Here is an 18,464-nt window from a genome sequence, read left to right as displayed (position 1 = left end):
TTATTATTGAGTACTGTGATAAATGAATACACATTATTGTTATGAAATAATGAATAATACAATGGAAATTTTGTGTAAAACTACTCTAAAGATAGGGTCATTTGTGAACAATTACCTATTTTTTTTATTTGTTTGGAACTACCCATAAGTTTGAAAACGTTTGGATAACACTACCCAATAACATTTTCCGTCCAATTAAAACGTTATTGGAACCCACTTTTTTCACTTTTGCCACCCAATTAACTCCCCCAATTTGTTTAAAGGTTTTAATTTACCCTAATTAACCTAATTAGGTTTTAATTAGGATTCATTTTAGGGTTCATGAGTTTAGTATTATTTGGGGATTTTGATTTCTAAGGTTTGGGGGTTATTGAATTCGGGTTTTTGCTTATTTTAGTATTAATTGAGCCATTGTAATTGACAAAAGTGAAAAATTGGGCCAAAGTAATGTTTTAATTGGACGAAAAACGTTATTAGGTAGTGCTACCCAAACGTTTTCAAACTTGCGGATAGTTCTAAACAAATAAAAAAAATGGATAGTTATTCATAAATGACTCTATCTTTATAGTAGTTCTACATAATATTTCCTAGTATAATATACACATTTATTATTGTGGATTAATTAATAACTTTAGTTTTAAATTTTGAAAGATTTAGTACGTATTTGAACTTTAAAACCGTGCAATTGCACAAGTTCTATATTAATAACTTTTTATTTTAAAATCACTAGATCCTATTCCAAGTTTCGAGTGTCCAAATTTTTTTGCTCACCCCATACTTAGGGCTTGTTCTGATTTATACAACTGAGCTCAACTGAACAGAGTTAAAATGAAAACTAAACTGAACTGAATTGAAATTAAGCCGAAGAGAACAAACCCTTACATCAATAGGCTTATAGGCCTATCCGCGCTAACTTCTCTTCGGTCCTTGAGCAGTTGAGCATATTCTACACTGCTCCATTTGTTATTCTGCTGAAGTTGAATGCGTTAATCAGACCAAAAGGGTGTTAATGGTGTGCATTTGCGCACCCACTAACCCCTGAATTTCAACCCAATTCCATTCTCAAAATCAATGAAATCATGATCATTTCTCACACCCTAATCCTACTTTCCCCCCCTCACTTCAAAACCCCACTTCAAAATCTTCACACCCAGCTTAAACCAACTGTTTTCTTACCTTCAACCTTAAAACCATGGAATTTGAGGCCCCACAAAATTCAGTGTTCAATAGCAGTTAACAGTGATGGAGAAGCTTTTAATTGGAAGAAATGGGTGCCCAAAAGAATTGATTTTGGGCCTGATAAAGTTCTTCAATCAATTGCTGGTGCAACCTCAAGTCCAATTTGTCAGTTCATTACCTCTCCTACAACTTTCTTGCACTGTGTTGATTCTAGAATTAAATTGGTAATTACCCTCTTTTTTTTGCTTTGATTTGAGTTATTGATTTTGTTTTAGGGTATTTTTTCAAATGTTTGAAACAATCGCTTTCATGTAAACTGTATGAATGACTCCCTTTTTATTATATGAAATTGGGTTATGTTAAGTATGCCTATATGAGAAGATGGTTTTGAGTTGTGATAATGTTTGTGGGTTGTTGGAGTGAATTTAAGTTTTACTTGAAGCTGTGATTTTGATATTCATTGATACTGTATGTGATTTTGTGATTGCTCTTTTGCTGTCACGACGCGGAGGGATAAGGCTATATACATCCGAGACCGCTCTTACCGTAGTAAGAGCAGTAATTTCTTTAGAAGCAATGGGGTAATGATTTTGTTGTTGTATGCAATGGTCCTTTGTGATAACTAACTTTATAGTTTGCTTACTGTAGCTAAGAAGTAAATTCATTTGGCAATGCTTTCATTATATCTAAGCATTGAGAATAGACAATCTATTTGGTGCTTGTGAAAGCGTATGCTCTAACATAATGTTGCAACAACGGGAGAACCCCAATGGACAACAAAACCAGAAGATTATTTTTGAAGGGCCAAAATTCTCATTTGGCTTATACGGGGACCAAGTAAATATCTTTCTCCTCATGTTCATAGACAATAATTTTAACTCTTTCAATCCTTGAATCCCACATGTCATAAACAAGATGCGAAACGGAGGCATCTTTATCTTCAATCCTAATCAATTCATAAATAGGCTCTGCAAACTTCAGAATATATTCCACATTATCCCACCAAGTGTCACTTAGAGTTTTATCTTTATATTCACGAGCTTTTATATCAATGGGATTTTTGGTTGTTCTTAATAAAGCCCTGAATTCTGACTCCATCACCATTTGTTCAAGTGCATCTTTCACTTGTTTCATACGCTCAGCAACAACATAATGGCTTACTGACGTGGGGAAAACTAGGTCGTTAAACTAATCCTCCCTACGGTCAAACAAATTTATAATCACTCAACTAACCTAAATACATGTATAGAGGTAAGTCAAGGGTCGAACCACTAGGAACTGTTATGTTCAAGTGTTTCTAATTAACGCCTAAGCTAGGTTGAAGTCTAAGTGAAAGGTAACATTATTCTACTTCCTAAATCAAGAACCAAACAAATGAAACACTAGGGAGTGGGGATCAACATGCATTCATGATAATCAAGCTAATTAGGGAGTCAAGCAATCCAAGCAATACAAAGACAAATAGTAGGAGCAATTAGGGGCATTCAACTAATCATCCTCACACTCTCTAACATAGATTTCTCTAGTGCTAAACAATATGAAGAAACATAATCAAATACTCAACTAATTATGATCAAACCTATATCAAGTGGTCATGTCAATCAATTCAATCATGCAATCAATGCTAGCAATCATGGTTAGCTACTCCAATCAAACTTATGCAACTTGCAAACCTCTATGAATCAATTTAATCACAACACAAGAACTACTCAAATTCCCCGATCAATCTCAATTCATCAATCACACATGTTTATCCAAACCCTAGCAAGTAAACTACTCAAGAAACATGATCAAATCCACTATCAACTATAGAGAACAAGAATCAACAAAATATCAAGAACAATTACTCTAATCAAACATCAAATATCAAAATCAAACCAAACAAACATCAAATTAAACAAAGCAATTGAATGAGATAGAGTTTAGAAATGCTCATTGATAGTTAAGAAGATCTCCAACACAAAATTGTCACACTTGCATCTTCAATCTCTCAATCACCATTGAAATTCCTCACTTTCTCTCTCTAAAACTACTCCCAATCTAGCCTAATCTAGAGAGAGAAGCTCTCATCATAAGAGAGAGAAAACTATTCTAAAACTAAAGAATTACATGAATGAAGAATAAAGGAAACCAAAAACTATATAAACAAAAGGAGAAAAGAAGCTTAAAATCGTAAAAGACCCAGAAACCCGCGCCCGCGGAGAAATCGGTCGCGCCCGCGGAGGGGAACGGACACCCCGATTGCCGCGCCTGCGGGGCCAAGGCCCGCGCCCTCGGGGAGCCCTCGGGACAACCGCGGGTGCTTACTGCCCAAATACGGCAGTTTTGGAGCAGCAGCAACCCCGCGCCCGCGGCAGTTTTCCTGGGCCAACTTCAGAAGGCTTTAACTTCCGATCTAAGAATCGTATGAAGGCGTGCGACCTATCATTGGAAAGCTCTTCAAGTCTAGACGTCTAGTTTCCAACCCAACTTGAATCACCCTAATCCGATCTGTAGAACTTGAGATATGACTAAAACAATGCACAAAGGTCCTATTTGATACTTTGCAATCCTTCGTTTTCCTTTGTTTCAAACTCAAATTCAATTCCGAAAAGTGCATATTGATCCTAGTGGGTGCTATTTTCAATTCCCATGCATATAGCCCGCGACGTACCTACAAAACAAGACAAAGAAACGGAGAAGCAAGAGAAATAGCCGAGAAATGAACAAAATAGTAAGAAAAACATTAAAAGTGCGCATTTCTCTAAAATAATACAAAAGCACGCAAATCAAGCTTTATTACGTGAAAAAACGAAATAAAAGGCTAAAAAAAAGCATAGAAATATAAAGAAAACATAGCCTAAAGGTGCCATAAATGGCACGGATCAAATTCCCCCAAGCTAAACTTTTGCTCGTCCTCGAGCAAAACAAAATCCAGCCCAAGGGAAAAATGATGACATTATTCAAGCAAAAAAAGAAACAAGAGAACTAGAGAAGAAGGGAATATACAGTAACTCACTTTCGTAGGAATCACGGTCAATTTTAGCAACTAAAGACAAGCCATTTAAACCCCTAGATCGCCCTAGAGGACGAGTGATGCTCTCGTAAGGGTATCCTAAGAGTTTAACCCATAACTCTCATAATAAAACAAACAAGGCAAAGCATGAAAAGAAATCAAGAGAAAAGCAAAACAAACACATGTTCATGAAAGGACTTTTCCAAATGTTCAAGCACAAATGAATGCAAATCTTTCTAAACAAGTAAAAGAGTGCACACTATAAGATACCTAAGGTTGATTGAAACATAAATATGCTAAGCATAGGAACTAGTTATCACACTCCACTTTCATCCCAAACGGTCTTACCGCGTTCCCCCTACTAATCTCATATATCCCCTTAGTAAGCATCTCATAGATTCCGCAAAGGAACCGGAAAAAGATCAAATTTTTGGGCTACTCGACATCTTGACTTCGCATCCCCTTTCCTTAGGCAATGACCCATGATTCACTCCCCCGAATAGTGACTCAACTTTCTAGGTCGAAAGGTCTTTCCCCAAGGTTGTGACGTAAAGCATAAAGGGTGAAGGTAGGCTAAATTTTTTAAAATTTGGCGGTTTTTCTAAAAAGTGAAGCAAAAGGGTGACCAATCCTTAACAACACGATCAAGAAATCACCAAACAAAAGCAACACTCCCAAGCTTATTTGAAGCTATACTCACAAGAAATATATACAAAAAGCGTAAACGCTTCTCCCCCAAGCTTAAATGAAGCATTGTCCTCAATGCTTAGAAGGAGAAAAGAATACATCAAAATATTTTTGAATTTTCACTTTTTCAATCAATTTTTTTTTTTTTACTTAAACTTGCAATGTCCTCGCCTTTTGCTAAATTCGGACGGCTTTTTCTATAATGCAATTTATTAGTCAATGCCTTTTATGATTAAGGACGGCTTTTACTCAAACACTTGCCATTATTCACAAAGAAGACTTAATCACAAACTAGCACTCATAAAAACCAAATTTCCAACTTATCCACCACAAACTCCATCATACATGATCTATTTGCTCACAAAAAACCAAGAATAGAAAGAAAATGAAACAAAAGGCCAAAGAACTAAAGATGTGGCTTGAAAAGAAGGAAATAGACTCAAATGGTTGTAAGAAGGCAAATGGAAACTCAAAAACAAATATGAAACAAACTAACCTAAAATTGAAAAATACCACCCCGAAAAGGTGCCTTTGTCCTCCCTAGATAGCTCGGTCTCGGGTTTAAGAATCATACATCAAGTTTTATAGATTAGGCTTGCTAAGTCAAGGATCCATGCCGCTCATGCAAGAATATGATGAAAGCTTGAACAAATATAAATCTCACATGGTTGTAGCAAAAACTCACTAAGGTTGTCAAATTGAAGATAGGGAGCAACTACCAAACATGCCACAAACAAGTAGAATCCGGCTTCATGATCCCCCTAGTTCTAGACAACTACCTTAGCATGCTTTATCCTAGAATCAACCAAACGTAATCTCAAACCGTGCACACCACTACCATTTAGGAAGAAAAGCATTCAATTATACAAATCCAAATGTTATTATGTCCAAAGCAAGAACAAAACAAAACACATTGCAAATTTGCCTTGATAGAAACAAAAATCTTTTTGAAGTTTTTCAAAATATAAGAACATGGAAAAGCATATACAAAGGTGCATAGCATATATGAATCAACATCCCACCAAACATGATAGAATACCCTGAATGAGACATTACACTCAAACATAAATCAAACAATCCAAGGGAGGGGAAAAACAAGGAGATCAATCCAATCAAACCAACATATGTCCAACAAGTCATCATTCACTAGAGAGAGAGCAAGGAAGGATATTACCGGATATTAGGTGGGTGTAAAAACCCGCAAATTACCCAATTTTACCCTTTCAAGGCTAACAACCTCTAGTATTGAATTTGCCTTCCTTATGCTAGCAAAAATAGGAGTCAACCTTCCTTGATTCTTGATCCATATTGAAGCACCAAAGTATATCAAGTCATGTACCTAACAAAAGGCACACAAACATTTCCATGAGATTAAATCTATTCTAAAAAGAAAATAAAATAAAAGAAATAAAACACGGGTTACTTCCCGAGAAAGGCTTGCTTAAGGTACAGGCATGACCGCTCTAGAAAATAATAATTCAACGCACGCAAGAGCTTGTCAAATGTACTACTACACATTTCATATGATAGAAGGTAGGCAAATGACGGAATAAGAACGTGCAACAAGATTGTTGCACGTAAGTGAGAAGGGAGATGCCAAAAGAAAGAAGAAGAGGGATCAAAAGGAAAAATAAGAAAATAAGAAGAAGGGGGAATAAAAGAATGGAAAGAAAAGGAAAAAGGCAAATCCTCCTCACTAGAATATTTTTGGGTGACAACATCACCCCTTTCCTCAATTGGGGACAAATGAGCAACATATAAACCATCATAGACAAGGGGGTCCCCAATAGGCTCATTAACAAAGGAAGGGAGGGACATAGGAGTGTAGGGGATATGGTTGAAATTCCTTGAAAAAGGGACATGAGAGGAGGGAATAGGGGTTACGGACTCACAAATGAACTCTTTCTCACCACCATACCTCAAATCACCAATAAGAGCATGGAAATCAATCATAGAATCCTCAAAAGAAGAACACTCATGATCACCATCCCCCTCAAACATCCAACTCTCAAGAGGAACCACATAATCTCCCCCACTACATTCATGGACAACAACTCCCTCAACTTCCTTAAAACCTAAAGTCTCAAAACCATGCATGAGTGGATGCAAATTAATTTCAAAATCGTCTCTCTCCCATGAAGCATTCTCAATGAACTCACTTAGAAGGCTATGGGTTTTCATTTGACACTCAATAAACAAATTGGACATAACCTCAAATGAATCCAAATACTCATGGATAGAAGTGTCACATTCATGCACATGACACTCATCAAGATGGGAAAGAGGGTTGGGATTATCAAATTCAACACTCTCTTCATTCTCAACTCCTTCACCATCTCTCAAATGCTCATCAAAGGGATCCTCATACTCTATTGGTTGCTCAAAATCATCATCATCATCCTCAACACACACACTAAATTGGGATTTTTCACAAATAAGCATCAAGGATGACAATTGGCCTTCTAACTCTTCTTTTCTTCTCTTTCCCTCCTCAAGACGCTCCTCATTCTTTTTCATTATCTCTAATTGACCTCTCATAGAATTAAGAATCATCTCCTTACTAGGCCCAAACTCATTATCAAGCTCAATGTGCCTAATTTGAGATTCAAATATATCAATAAGAGATTCAAAAGATGTAGAAGGTTGAGGCTCAACAAGAGGAGAAGAAATACAACCAAGATTGGAAGAATCAACATTAAGATCATGAGCATATACATAACATTGGGGAGTGGGGGCAAAATCAAGAACATGAGATTCATCATTAAGGGAATGAAGCACATCACATGAAGGCATAGTAAATAATGAAGAATATTGAAACACACCATTAGCATCAACTTGAGCATGTACTTCATCATTATGAACAAAAGGGGAAAGGAGTTGAAATCATGTGTTCTAGGTTCACTAATGGGATCACGTGACAAATCATGAGAAATCATGCTAATGTTAGAAGAATCAACACATTGCATATCAATATTAGGATCATGATTACCCCTATTATAAACATCCCTAGCAAACCAAACATAGAAATCCCAAGCATCATCAATTGACAATGCTCTAAATTCACCATTATACATGCATTCAACTTCTTCCCTAGTTTGCTCATTCAAACCAAAATAACAAATCTCACAAGCCTCTCAAATATTACAACAATTACAATCAAGAAATCCCTCTAGTCTATTAAAATATTCACAAAAAGGCTCATTGTCAAATTGAGGAAGTGAGAGACATGCCATTTTTTTTTACAAAACAAGCAAAAATCAAATAAAAGAAAAGTAAAAATAAAGACCTAGACTCAAGCAATCAAAAACACTCAAACATAGACACCGTTCCCCGGCAACGGCGCCATTTTGACGTGGGGAAAACTAGGTCGTTAAACTAATCCTCCCTACGGTCAAACAAATTTATAATCACTCAACTAACCTAAATACATGTATAGAGGTAAGTCAAGGGTCGAACCACTAGGAACGGTTATGTTCAAGTGTTTCTAATTAACGCCTAAGCTAGGTCGAAGTCTAAGTGAAAGGTAACATTATTCTACTTCCTAAATCAAGAACCAAACAAATGAAACACTAGGGAGTGGGGATCAACATGCATTCATGATAATCAAGCTAATTAGGGAGTCAAGCAATCCAAGCAATGCAAAGACAAATAGTAGGAGCAATTAGGGGCATTCAACTAATCATCCTCACACTCTCTAACATAGATTTCTCTAGTGCTAAACAATATGAAGAAACATAATCAAATACTCAACTAATTATGATCAAACCTATATCAAGTGGTCATGTCAATCAATTCAATCATGCAATCAATGCTAGCAATCATGGTTAGCTACTCCAATCAAACATATGCAACTTGCAAACCTCTATGAATCAATTTAATCACAACACAAGGACTACTCAAATTCCCCAATCAATCTCAATTCATCAATCACACATGTTTACCCAAACCCTAGCAAGTAAACTACTCAAGAAACATGATCAAATCCACTATCAACTATAGAGAACAAGAATCAACAAAATATCAAGAACAATTACTCTAATCAAACATCAAATATCAAAATCAAACCAAACAAACATCAAATTAAACAAAGCAATTGAATGAGATAGAGTTTAGAAATGCTCATTGATAGTTAAGAAGATCTCCAACACAAAATTGTCACACTTGCATCTTCAATCTCTCAATCACCATTGAAATTCCTCACTTTCTCTCTCTAAAACTACTCCTAATCTAGCCTAATCTAGAGAGAGAAGCTCTCATCCTAAGAGAGAGAAAACTATTCTAAAACTAAAGAATTACATGAATGAAGAATAAAGGAAACCAAAAACTATATAAACAAAAGGAGAAAAGAAGCTTAAAATCGTAAAAGACCCAGAAACCCGCGCCCGCGGAGAAATCGGCCGCGCCTGCGGAGGGGAACGGACACCCCGATAGCCGCGCCCGCGGGGCCAAGGCCCGCGCCCTCGGGACAACCGCGGGTGCTTACTGCCAAATACGGCAGTTTTGGAGCAGCAGCAACCCCGCGCCCGCGGCAGTTTTCCTGGCCAACTTCAGAAGGCTGTAACTTCCGATCTAAGAATCGTATGAAGGCGTGCGACCTATCGTTGTAAAGATCTTCAAGTCTAGTTTCCAACCCAACTTGAATCACCCTAATCCGATCTGTAGAACTTGAGATATGACTAAAACAATGCACAAAGGTCCTATTTGATACTTTGCAATCCTTCGTTTTCCTTTGTTTCAAACTCAAATTCAATTCCGAAAAGTGCATATTGATCCTAGTGGGTGCTATTTTCAATTCCCATGCATATAGCCCGCGACGTACCTACAAAACAAGACAAAGAAACGGAGAAGCAAGAGAAATAGCCGAGAAATGAACAAAATAGTAAGAAAAACATTAAAAGTGCGCATTTCTCTAAAATAATACAAAAGCACGCAAATCAAGCTTTATTACGTGAAAAAACGAAATAAAAGGCTAAAAAAAAGCATAGAAATATAAAGAAAACATAGCCTAAAGGTGCCATAAATGGCACGGATCACTTTCAAACTTTGTCTCGGCCACTGACAAGAGTTGTAACTTGGTGTGCTTTTTAAATGTTGCTTTCACCATATTAATATGATTTTCTGGACCAGTGAATTGACTAAATGTATCAAATAAAGATGCATCAAAACATATATGATCAGTCCCCTGTCAACTATCCATTTTATTTTTGCATAAGAATCCAAACAGAATTTACCTACAGGAGCTGGTAGATGCATCATGAGCACTGGATGATTGACCTTCACTATTTTCTGCTGACTCATCTCATACTTCAAGAAAGAATCTCTCTGGTATTGCTCATTGCTTAATGTAACCTCATTATGCTGCTGACTCAGTAAACTCTTCAAATTGAACTTTTGATTCCATTTTCTTCTCCTTATCGGCATAATTGTTCTGACTTCTGAGGATAACCATTGGCTTTGTAGCATCCCTGTATATTTTGCTCTGGCAAATGGCAATGATCACATTAACAGTTCGCCGTTCTTTGATCCTTGTTCTGTCTGTACTTATCATGCTCATAAGGCCTCCTATATTTTGCAGCAAAAGCCATATTCTCAGTAGTAGCTGCTGTCTCAGTTGTTTGTGTTTCTCTTCTTGCATCAAAAGTCTAAGTATGTGAAATATTTGGCAAAGGACTCAGCATCAATGTGCTACCTCTGACCACTTCAAATCCTTCATTCAGCTTCATCAAATATTCAACCAGCCTTCTATCTTGTTGTGATTTAAGCAGTCTCTAAGTAACATTACAGTTGCAATTTGTACAGCCTAACCACACATAGGAAGTGGATCAACTGCATCTAACCGATCCCAAAGCATCTTAATCTTAGTGTAATATCCTGATACACTGTTTTGTCCCTGCCTAATATCATGTAAAGCTTACTGTTGAGAATACAACATAGCTCCGGATGACTGACCAAATTTCTCTTCTAATCTCAGCCATATCTCTCTTGCAGTGTCAAAATACAGTCTAGTGGGAGATAAGCTTACAGCCAGGAGATTATCTTGCTACTGCTTATCTCCCACAAGACTGTTTGGAGCTGGTTTAACTAGACTTCCATCTACAAAACTGACTTGTACTTAGCGGATAAGCTGATTAACACAGATTGTTTCCAAATCTATAGCAATTATCATCAAACTTGAAATTGGCAAGTTTCTGACCAGGATTATCACTAGGATGCTGATAGTAAGGTAAATTAGGATTTTGTGATTCATTTGTTGCTTCCATGACAGATAGAAAAGCTTAATTACAGATCAACTTAAATCTTGAATCAATCAAAACTATCCGAACTAAATTGAACCAATTATTGAACTAAATATGCTCTAGAAACTACATAACTTGATCAACAATTTAGTGTACCTTTGATTGATGCTCTTGTGAACTAAAGCTGATGAAGTTGATCATCAAAAACTTCTTCAAGATCGTAAACAGTGGCTCTGATACCATATCAAAGTTTTGCAGCAGAAATCAGATGAACTAATCAGCAGTAAATAATAAAAAAAACATGAACAAAGCTAAGAACACATTGATTTAAGCCATCATTGCTCTATCCTTAGATTCTGAGCTCTGGCAAAACTAGAACTAAGATATTATTGAAGATGAAAAACTGAAAGTTTGGGAGGAAAAATCTCTCTACAATTTTTCTGAAATGAAAATACAGTAAATCTAAAATGTCCTATTTATTACAGACTTTACAGAGTTCTGGGGTTCTAACAGATTTCCTGAAAATTAGGAAAGTTAGTTATACTGCAACCAACTCCAAGCTGCTTTATCCCTCTGCCTTGCTGACTCATTCTATGTAGTGCGCCTCTTCTTTCTCGTGTGCCACGTATGCTGCTTTTCATTCTTTCTTCAATATCTTCATCATTAGATGAAAACATAAATGCTTGTATGGCCTCTTTTCATTCACTTAACTTTTACAATTGACTTGCACTATACCTTTTAGCAGTCAATAGCTCTTTTTTGTGAAGTTGAATACTAATTGGATGATAAGGTCCCTATTTGTTTATTTTAATTAGCATATGCTGTAGTTTTGAAGTACTTCACCTAGAGATTAGGTTGTATGAATTTTTTTTGAAATTATGAATCTTGTTTAGTCTTCTTTTTATTCAATTCATCAAGCAATGTAATCCTATTTGTAGAGTGCACTTCAGGGGTTCAGTTCCCTGGTTCTGTAATGTAAAAATTTTTGTATCAATGAAATATGCAAAGTAAATAGTGAACTTCTAGCCTCAAATCTCAGTTATCTTCATTGTTCTGCAGCTATTTGAATTGTTTTTGGGGACATTATGACTATTTTATATGGGCTGAAACAATAATTACGTATGCTTTGGTAATTGGGTGGAACATGTGTATAATTATGCATGTATATCATTGTCCTAGAATATTACAGAGTATATGGTGTTTTTTTTTTTTTTTTTTTTTTTTCCCTCCTCCTTTCTTTCTATTATTTTTTTTAAAATTTTGACACGAATGTTATGGAGTATGTTGCTTGAAAGAATTTTGACATTCTGCTAGTGTGACAGTTATAAATTTTTAGTCCCCTTATTATTTGACTTATGATGTAGATTTCTAGTTCGTGCCTTAGATATGCAAAGTTTTTAAGCACATTGAGGTGACATGGTCTTCACTATATTGTTCTAAACAAAACTGATTATTTGCTTCTCTTTTGTTTTTCTCATCTGGGAACTTATATCTCTGACAGTTAAGACATACGTTAACTTTGCAGGTGTGGCTTATAGTGTTAGTTTTTTTGCCCGCTCGCTCCCATATCTACATGCGCTTTGGGATTGTCCTTTCTCTTGCTCTTTTGTCCACTTGGATACTCCCAACTGATGTGTGGAAGGTAAATTCTTTTATTTTGTATTTTGTGGAGCTACCTATAATAAGTAGGTTTTTTGGGTAATGGTTTTGTCAGAGCTTGCATATATCTGCACCAAATTATTATCTATCAACCTTAGCTGTTTACTTTTTGACAGTTTACATCTTTATTTCGTTATTACTTAGCTTTATTTATGTATTTATTTATTGTATAATTGCAGTGAAGTAAATTTTTTTGGAGAGGGGGGTAATCAATGTGAAATTGTGATTTTTGTAGTGAATGTGGTGTCCTTGATGCGTGGAGTTGGGATGAAGGAATTCTTTTCTATTTTAATATTGAGAAGTATTTGAGTTATCTCATTCTGAATGTGGTGTCAATCAGGGAAAATATATAGTATGAAATGAACACATCACTTTTCAACATAGAGCCCCTGATTGACCCTATCCCAGCGAATATATAAAACCATGTATAAAGCCAAAAGGATTCATCAGTCATCATTGGAATTTTTCTTAGTGAGAACACTGAAGTTTAGCTTGGAATTTTGAAACAACTTCATATATTGGTATATGTTTTGGTTATCTATAAAGCTATATTATAACAGTAAGAAAGAATATGTTATTATTATGGATTTTTAGTGCCTACCCTCATATTTGTCTTAAAACTGGTTTGAAGTGAGTTTGCACATTGTAATAGACTAACCTAAGGAAGGGCAATATTGGTAGTCTAGTATTATTAGGTTAGAGCCTTTAGCCTTAGTAAGTTAGTATAAATAAAGAGAGTGGAAGAAAGAAAAGATAGGCAGAAATTAGTATTGGGAAACCTAGAGAGTTATGACCTCGAGCCATTGTTTGAGATTGATAGCCTAAAGCTATTAACCTATCCTTTTGTAACCTTTCCACCATTATCTATCAATATTAAAGCTTCAATCTTTATTAATTTGCTAGTTTAAATCAGAAATTCTTGCTATTACATTGATTTTGCTGTGTGACTGATCTCAGTCCATTACACACATATCTTAAACTAATAAACTCTGAAGACCCCAATAAAATAAGGGTTCTCTTTTAAGTTAACACATACTGTGCACATCACTCACATTTTGTTGTCAAATAATACAAATTGGGTGTAATCTTTCTTTATATTTGCAACTCATTCTATGTGGACCTCCAGGAATGAGTAACATATTTTTTACTGCAAAGATATTCTGGTTCAAGTATGTAAGCTTCTTTAGAAATTCACTTGAGTTTTTTATGTCCCTTTGGCAGGATCAATTGGGCAGAGTGACATTGCTGTCCATTATTTTATTTATAGTGCTGGGAATGACTGCTGATACTGTTCTTCCCAGTGTCTCTCAGAGGACCCCAACACCATCTTTAACTGGACTTCCAAGTATTCCTTCATCATTTAAAAATTATACATATGTGCTTTTTAAGTTTGGACCTTTACAGATGACAAGGAAAGGACTCTCGGTTGCAAGTACATCTGCATGCCTTACGTTCACTGTAAGTTTTATTTACTGGTGTGCTTTTGAAGTTGGTTGTTCTATATTATGATCTCTAAGGTCCTATAGTTTCTCTGCTGAACTGTATATCCATCCTCAGTGCATGTGTTCATGAATTAACATCACCTATTTTGTAAGTTTGTAGCCATATATCTCCTTAGTACCTCTTTTCTGTTTGCATTCTTATTTCCTTTGTAGATAGAATAATCTATCTTTAACCCCAGTGGTCTTGTATGCTCAAATTTAAGTTATTGCAAGTTAAACTGTTCGCAGAAGTGAGTGTCTACTATCTTGACAGATATTTCAAAGTGCTAGCCTCTGTTTGTCGACAACTCCCCCGGAGCAACTTGCATCAGCGTTACGGTGGTTCCTGCTCCCTTTAGCACATATTGGTGTTCCAGTGGATGAAATTGTTCTTACTTTGATGCTTTCGTTAAGGTTCATAAATCTTATTTTTGATGAGGTAATTCTTATTTATTTTTCTGTGCTTCTTTTTCCTTATAGGTCAGTTTAATACAGGGTCGTGTTGTCGGTTTTCTAACTACTTTCACTTCCTCTGAAGGCATTTTATTATTAGCTGCTTCTAACCAGTAATCATAATGTTAAGTCCGCATATTCTTCTCATGTAACTTGTGTCTGGTAGGTCCGGAACGTTGCTCTTGGAATCCTCTCTCGTAGAATTGATTGGCAGGATCTGACACTCCTGGAGAAAGTTGATGGTATGTGCAGGACTTCATTATAATATTAGATTATGAATATTCTGTGCTTGATTACTGGATCTTTTATAACACAAGTCAAATGTATATGCAAGGTGTAGCTCTCAGTTTCCAGCCAAGCAACTGTATCAAGTCTTACATTTTCTTGTTTACTGGGAAAATGCTGCCACAATCCGTGGTCATGGAAATTGATAAAATCCTCCCTTATTCTCTATAAATCCCATGAATTGGTGTCATTGGCCTCTCATTCTGATCCCTCTCTATTTTAATATCTGTCTTTCTTCCCAACTTCTCTCTTTATCTCACTTTCTGGTTTACTGGGAAATTTAGCACATTATATGGCCAAGGAAGTTGGTCAAATCCTTCCTTTTCCTGTATCTTGTGAAGCATGTGTTGTTGGCTTCTCTTTCTTTCTTTCTTATACTCAAATTTCTTCCCTCTCCAATACCCTTTTCTCCCCCATGTGAGACAACAATTAAAATTTTTTTTTTTTCGCTTTTATGCAATAAGTTGGGTAATCTGTTTATTATATTCCTGTAGAGCTCGTTTGTGGTGGCCCTATTTCGGCTGTAGCTATTTCATCCTTTACTTCCATTGCCTTCCTGGTTCACACTTTGTAGGACCATGTTTACCTCTCTTTCATCACCAAACTATTCCATTGCTTTTCTTTATTTTTGTTGGATTGTACATTGTGTACATGTGGTGCTCTGAGGAAGTGCTGTTCCCCTTCTCATTATCTTTCACTTTGTTCATTGTTGTAACTTTGTAAGAGCTCAGCTCCTAATGAAATGTTTTTATTTTTTGACATGCAGTCTTCGTGATGTACATCAGGCGAATCTTTAAGAATATTTTTAGCCATGCTGAGCAAATATCACAGGTTCTACACACTTTCCTAAGACCTCTCTCTTTTGGACCTTTCTTTTCTTTTTGTCTTTTTTTATTATTATTTTTTATGTATTATAAAATTTTTTTTTGTCCTTTATGAAAAATTTGATGCTGCTCAGAATGTGAGAATATTTTAAAATTAATTTATTTGATGTATAAACCTGTGCTACATAAACTTGGCTGGAAGTATCCAACAGGAATAGTGTCACTGTACATCAGCTATAGGATTAAAGTGCCATAACCTGTGATATGGACTAACTTAGAGTGTGGAGTATCTAACACAAAACTTGTGCTACCCACTTCACACAAACTATACTAGAAGTTTTCAACGAGGAATTGAGGATAGTTTTCCAGTGTGTTTGAAACCGAATGCAAGTACGCAACTTTTGATTTTTGACTTACCCAAGTTTTTATTTCCCTTGTCAGGTTGTTGTGGTGATTATATTTTGTACAGTTGTGTATGTAGTTCTTAACTAGACAATTTGTTGAAAATAGCTAATTTTTGGTATGTGATCCATTTGCAAGCCCACCTCCTAATTGCCACATTTTTTCTCTTTGGGAGGCCGATACCTTTTAATTAGACAACCTGTTTAGTTTTATTTTCACTTCATGAATATTTCTGAGAATGCTCTGTTTGTGGTTGTTGACAAGTGGAGTCAAGTAGTCATAGACATGTAAAACTGAAAAAGCAACTTGTACAAGGTAGCTAGAACTCGGAACCGAATCTGCTGAAGTGCTTAGGTCCCTGGTTTTATGTTTAGGAAATGAGGTTGTCCGATTGGTCTAGGGGTGGAAGGGGTGTTGATAGTAGAAAGATTTTAAATGTGGTCTGGTGCTAGAAATTGCTTAGATATTATATGTGCTGAATTATCTGAAGAAGGTTCCTTTATAACAAAGAAATATATTATAGAAATGAACACAAGTGCTTTAGTTGCGGCAAATCTTACTCCCTCAGGAATTTGGTGGTAAAAATAAAATAAATAAATAAATAAAAAGGCTGGGATATTATTTGCTGCTGTGTTCCTGCACGGCTGTACTGTTTAGTCTGTTTACATTGTGAACAAGTGATATCCATTTCTTGAATGAGGCATTCACTACTTTCTGGTATTGTCTTTCCCTTTGTTACTAGTTCAGTTAGCTGATTAGTTCATGTACCTTTAAAAAGAAAGGAACATACACATCTATCTTCAAATCACTCACATTCTTCTTAAGAGATAGTATGGCAGTTTGAATGTAGTAAAAGAATTGCTCGTCTCGGTTTGTATGGTAAGTACGTAAGGTATGGAGGCTTCATCTTCATCAGATTCGGTAGAGTTATAGGAAAGTGAAAGGTCATCTCCTAGTGGTTTTCCAAGATGTATGGGTCATTTGTAAATCTGAAGACAATTTGATGACCCGAGGCTGTGGGAGATAGTTACCGCTTCTGCTGTTGTCCTGAACTTCCTGGTAGTAATTGATTTTCCAATTTTGCAGGCCATGATTGTTCGAGGTTTTCGAGGTGATAGCAATCGTCACAAGATACACTTCGAAAACTCATCTTTTATGATGCCTAATCTCATCTCGTTATTGGCTCTCTGTGGTGTTATTGGTGCTACGAAGCTGTCAGGGTCCTTATTAGTCTGATGACCAGCGGGCTCAATTATTTTGGAAATGCTATTATCATCAGCAGCCAACACTCAGTACTCCAAGTTACACCCATACAAACAGGCAAACCAGCTTCATCTCCTGGAGTTTCTGGATGATGCATTTGTTCCGTCTGTCAGACTTGGAAAGTCTAACAATTTACTGAGATTATTGAAGGAGCCGCCCTTAAGATTATGTGTCAGCAACAGCTCTAGCTATGGTTATTTGAAGAGTCATCCTTAAGATTCCGTGACAGCAACAACTCCAACTACAAATATTCGAAGAAGTTCAAACTAACAGTATTCTAAGACAGATTAGAGGCAACTACCTGCCATTTATAGAATCGGACTTTAGACGTGCAGGAGTTTGTTTTGGTTAGTCTCACTGTCTAAGGCTCTTCGTCTTCCATCTAAATTATTTGGCTGTCCACCAAAGTCCAAAGCTAAGCTATTCAGGCAAGTGCAATGCAAATGCAAATGCAAATGCAAATGTAAAGTTTTAGCTATACCCATGTATAGGCAGCCATTACTAACTAGTTTGAAGTTCAATTAGCGTATCATTATTGATTTGTGCATTTTTCATTCAAATGTTGAAATGAACTAGGTTTATGCCCGTGTAACATTTTACATACTTATATGATAAAATTTATAATTTTATTCATTTATTTTTTTATTGCGTGTTTGGTGTGCGATTGGCCACACCGTGTGGCCGTTTGTAAAAAACAAAGTAATACCTATAACACTGACCGAGTAATATTAACGAAGTAATTCCCACAATAGCTGGCTACACGGTGTAGCCAGCCACATATAAGAATATGTGTCGTTTTTTTTTTTTTTAATTGACACCTTTTGACTCTTACACTATTCACACAACACGCTTTGACTTGCTTTTATGGTTTATAAATACAATAAAACATATACATGTGGGATCTTGTTTGAATTGTTTCAATGTATATTTTATTAATATCCAGTTTTTATTATTTTACAATGTTGATAATTAGAGATATTAATCGTTAAAAACATGTGTT

At 36.0% G+C, this 18,464-nt stretch overlaps 1 protein-coding gene across 1 annotated transcript; it reads left to right on the top strand.

The window, feature by feature from the left end:
- Nucleotides 1-939: 939 nt before the first annotated feature.
- On the top strand, nucleotides 940-18,106 carry LOC145576408 (protein ABCI12, chloroplastic-like). The gene is made up of 7 exons (XM_081634176.1): nucleotides 940-1,403; nucleotides 12,623-12,739; nucleotides 13,978-14,214; nucleotides 14,512-14,676; nucleotides 14,857-14,932; nucleotides 15,742-15,806; nucleotides 17,288-18,106. Exons 1-7 carry the CDS (start codon nucleotides 1,080-1,082, stop codon nucleotides 17,435-17,437), a joined length of 1,134 nt encoding a protein of 377 aa, XP_081490302.1. The 5' UTR covers nucleotides 940-1,079; the 3' UTR covers nucleotides 17,438-18,106.
- Nucleotides 18,107-18,464: the final 358 nt, after the last annotated feature.

The sequence above is a fragment of the Chenopodium album genome, chromosome 13 (genome assembly GCF_948465745.1).
Source record: "Chenopodium album chromosome 13, dcCheAlbu1.1, whole genome shotgun sequence".
In the NCBI taxonomy this organism is placed as follows: Eukaryota; Viridiplantae; Streptophyta; class Magnoliopsida; order Caryophyllales; family Amaranthaceae; genus Chenopodium; species Chenopodium album.
This window is presented reverse-complemented; position numbering and strand designations above follow the sequence as displayed.

Bases quoted from the DNA above. Each gene is read 5' to 3' on its own strand.
- LOC145576408 (XM_081634176.1), top strand. From the start codon at position 1,080: ATGATCATTTCTCACACCCTAATCCTACTTTCCCCCCCTCACTTCAAA. The intron at 14,215-14,511 runs GTAAGTTTTATT...CTATCTTGACAG, and splicing joins CTGCATGCCTTACGTTCACT to ATATTTCAAAGTGCTAGCCT. The intron at 15,807-17,287 runs GTTCTACACACT...CCAATTTTGCAG, and splicing joins ATGCTGAGCAAATATCACAG to GCCATGATTGTTCGAGGTTT.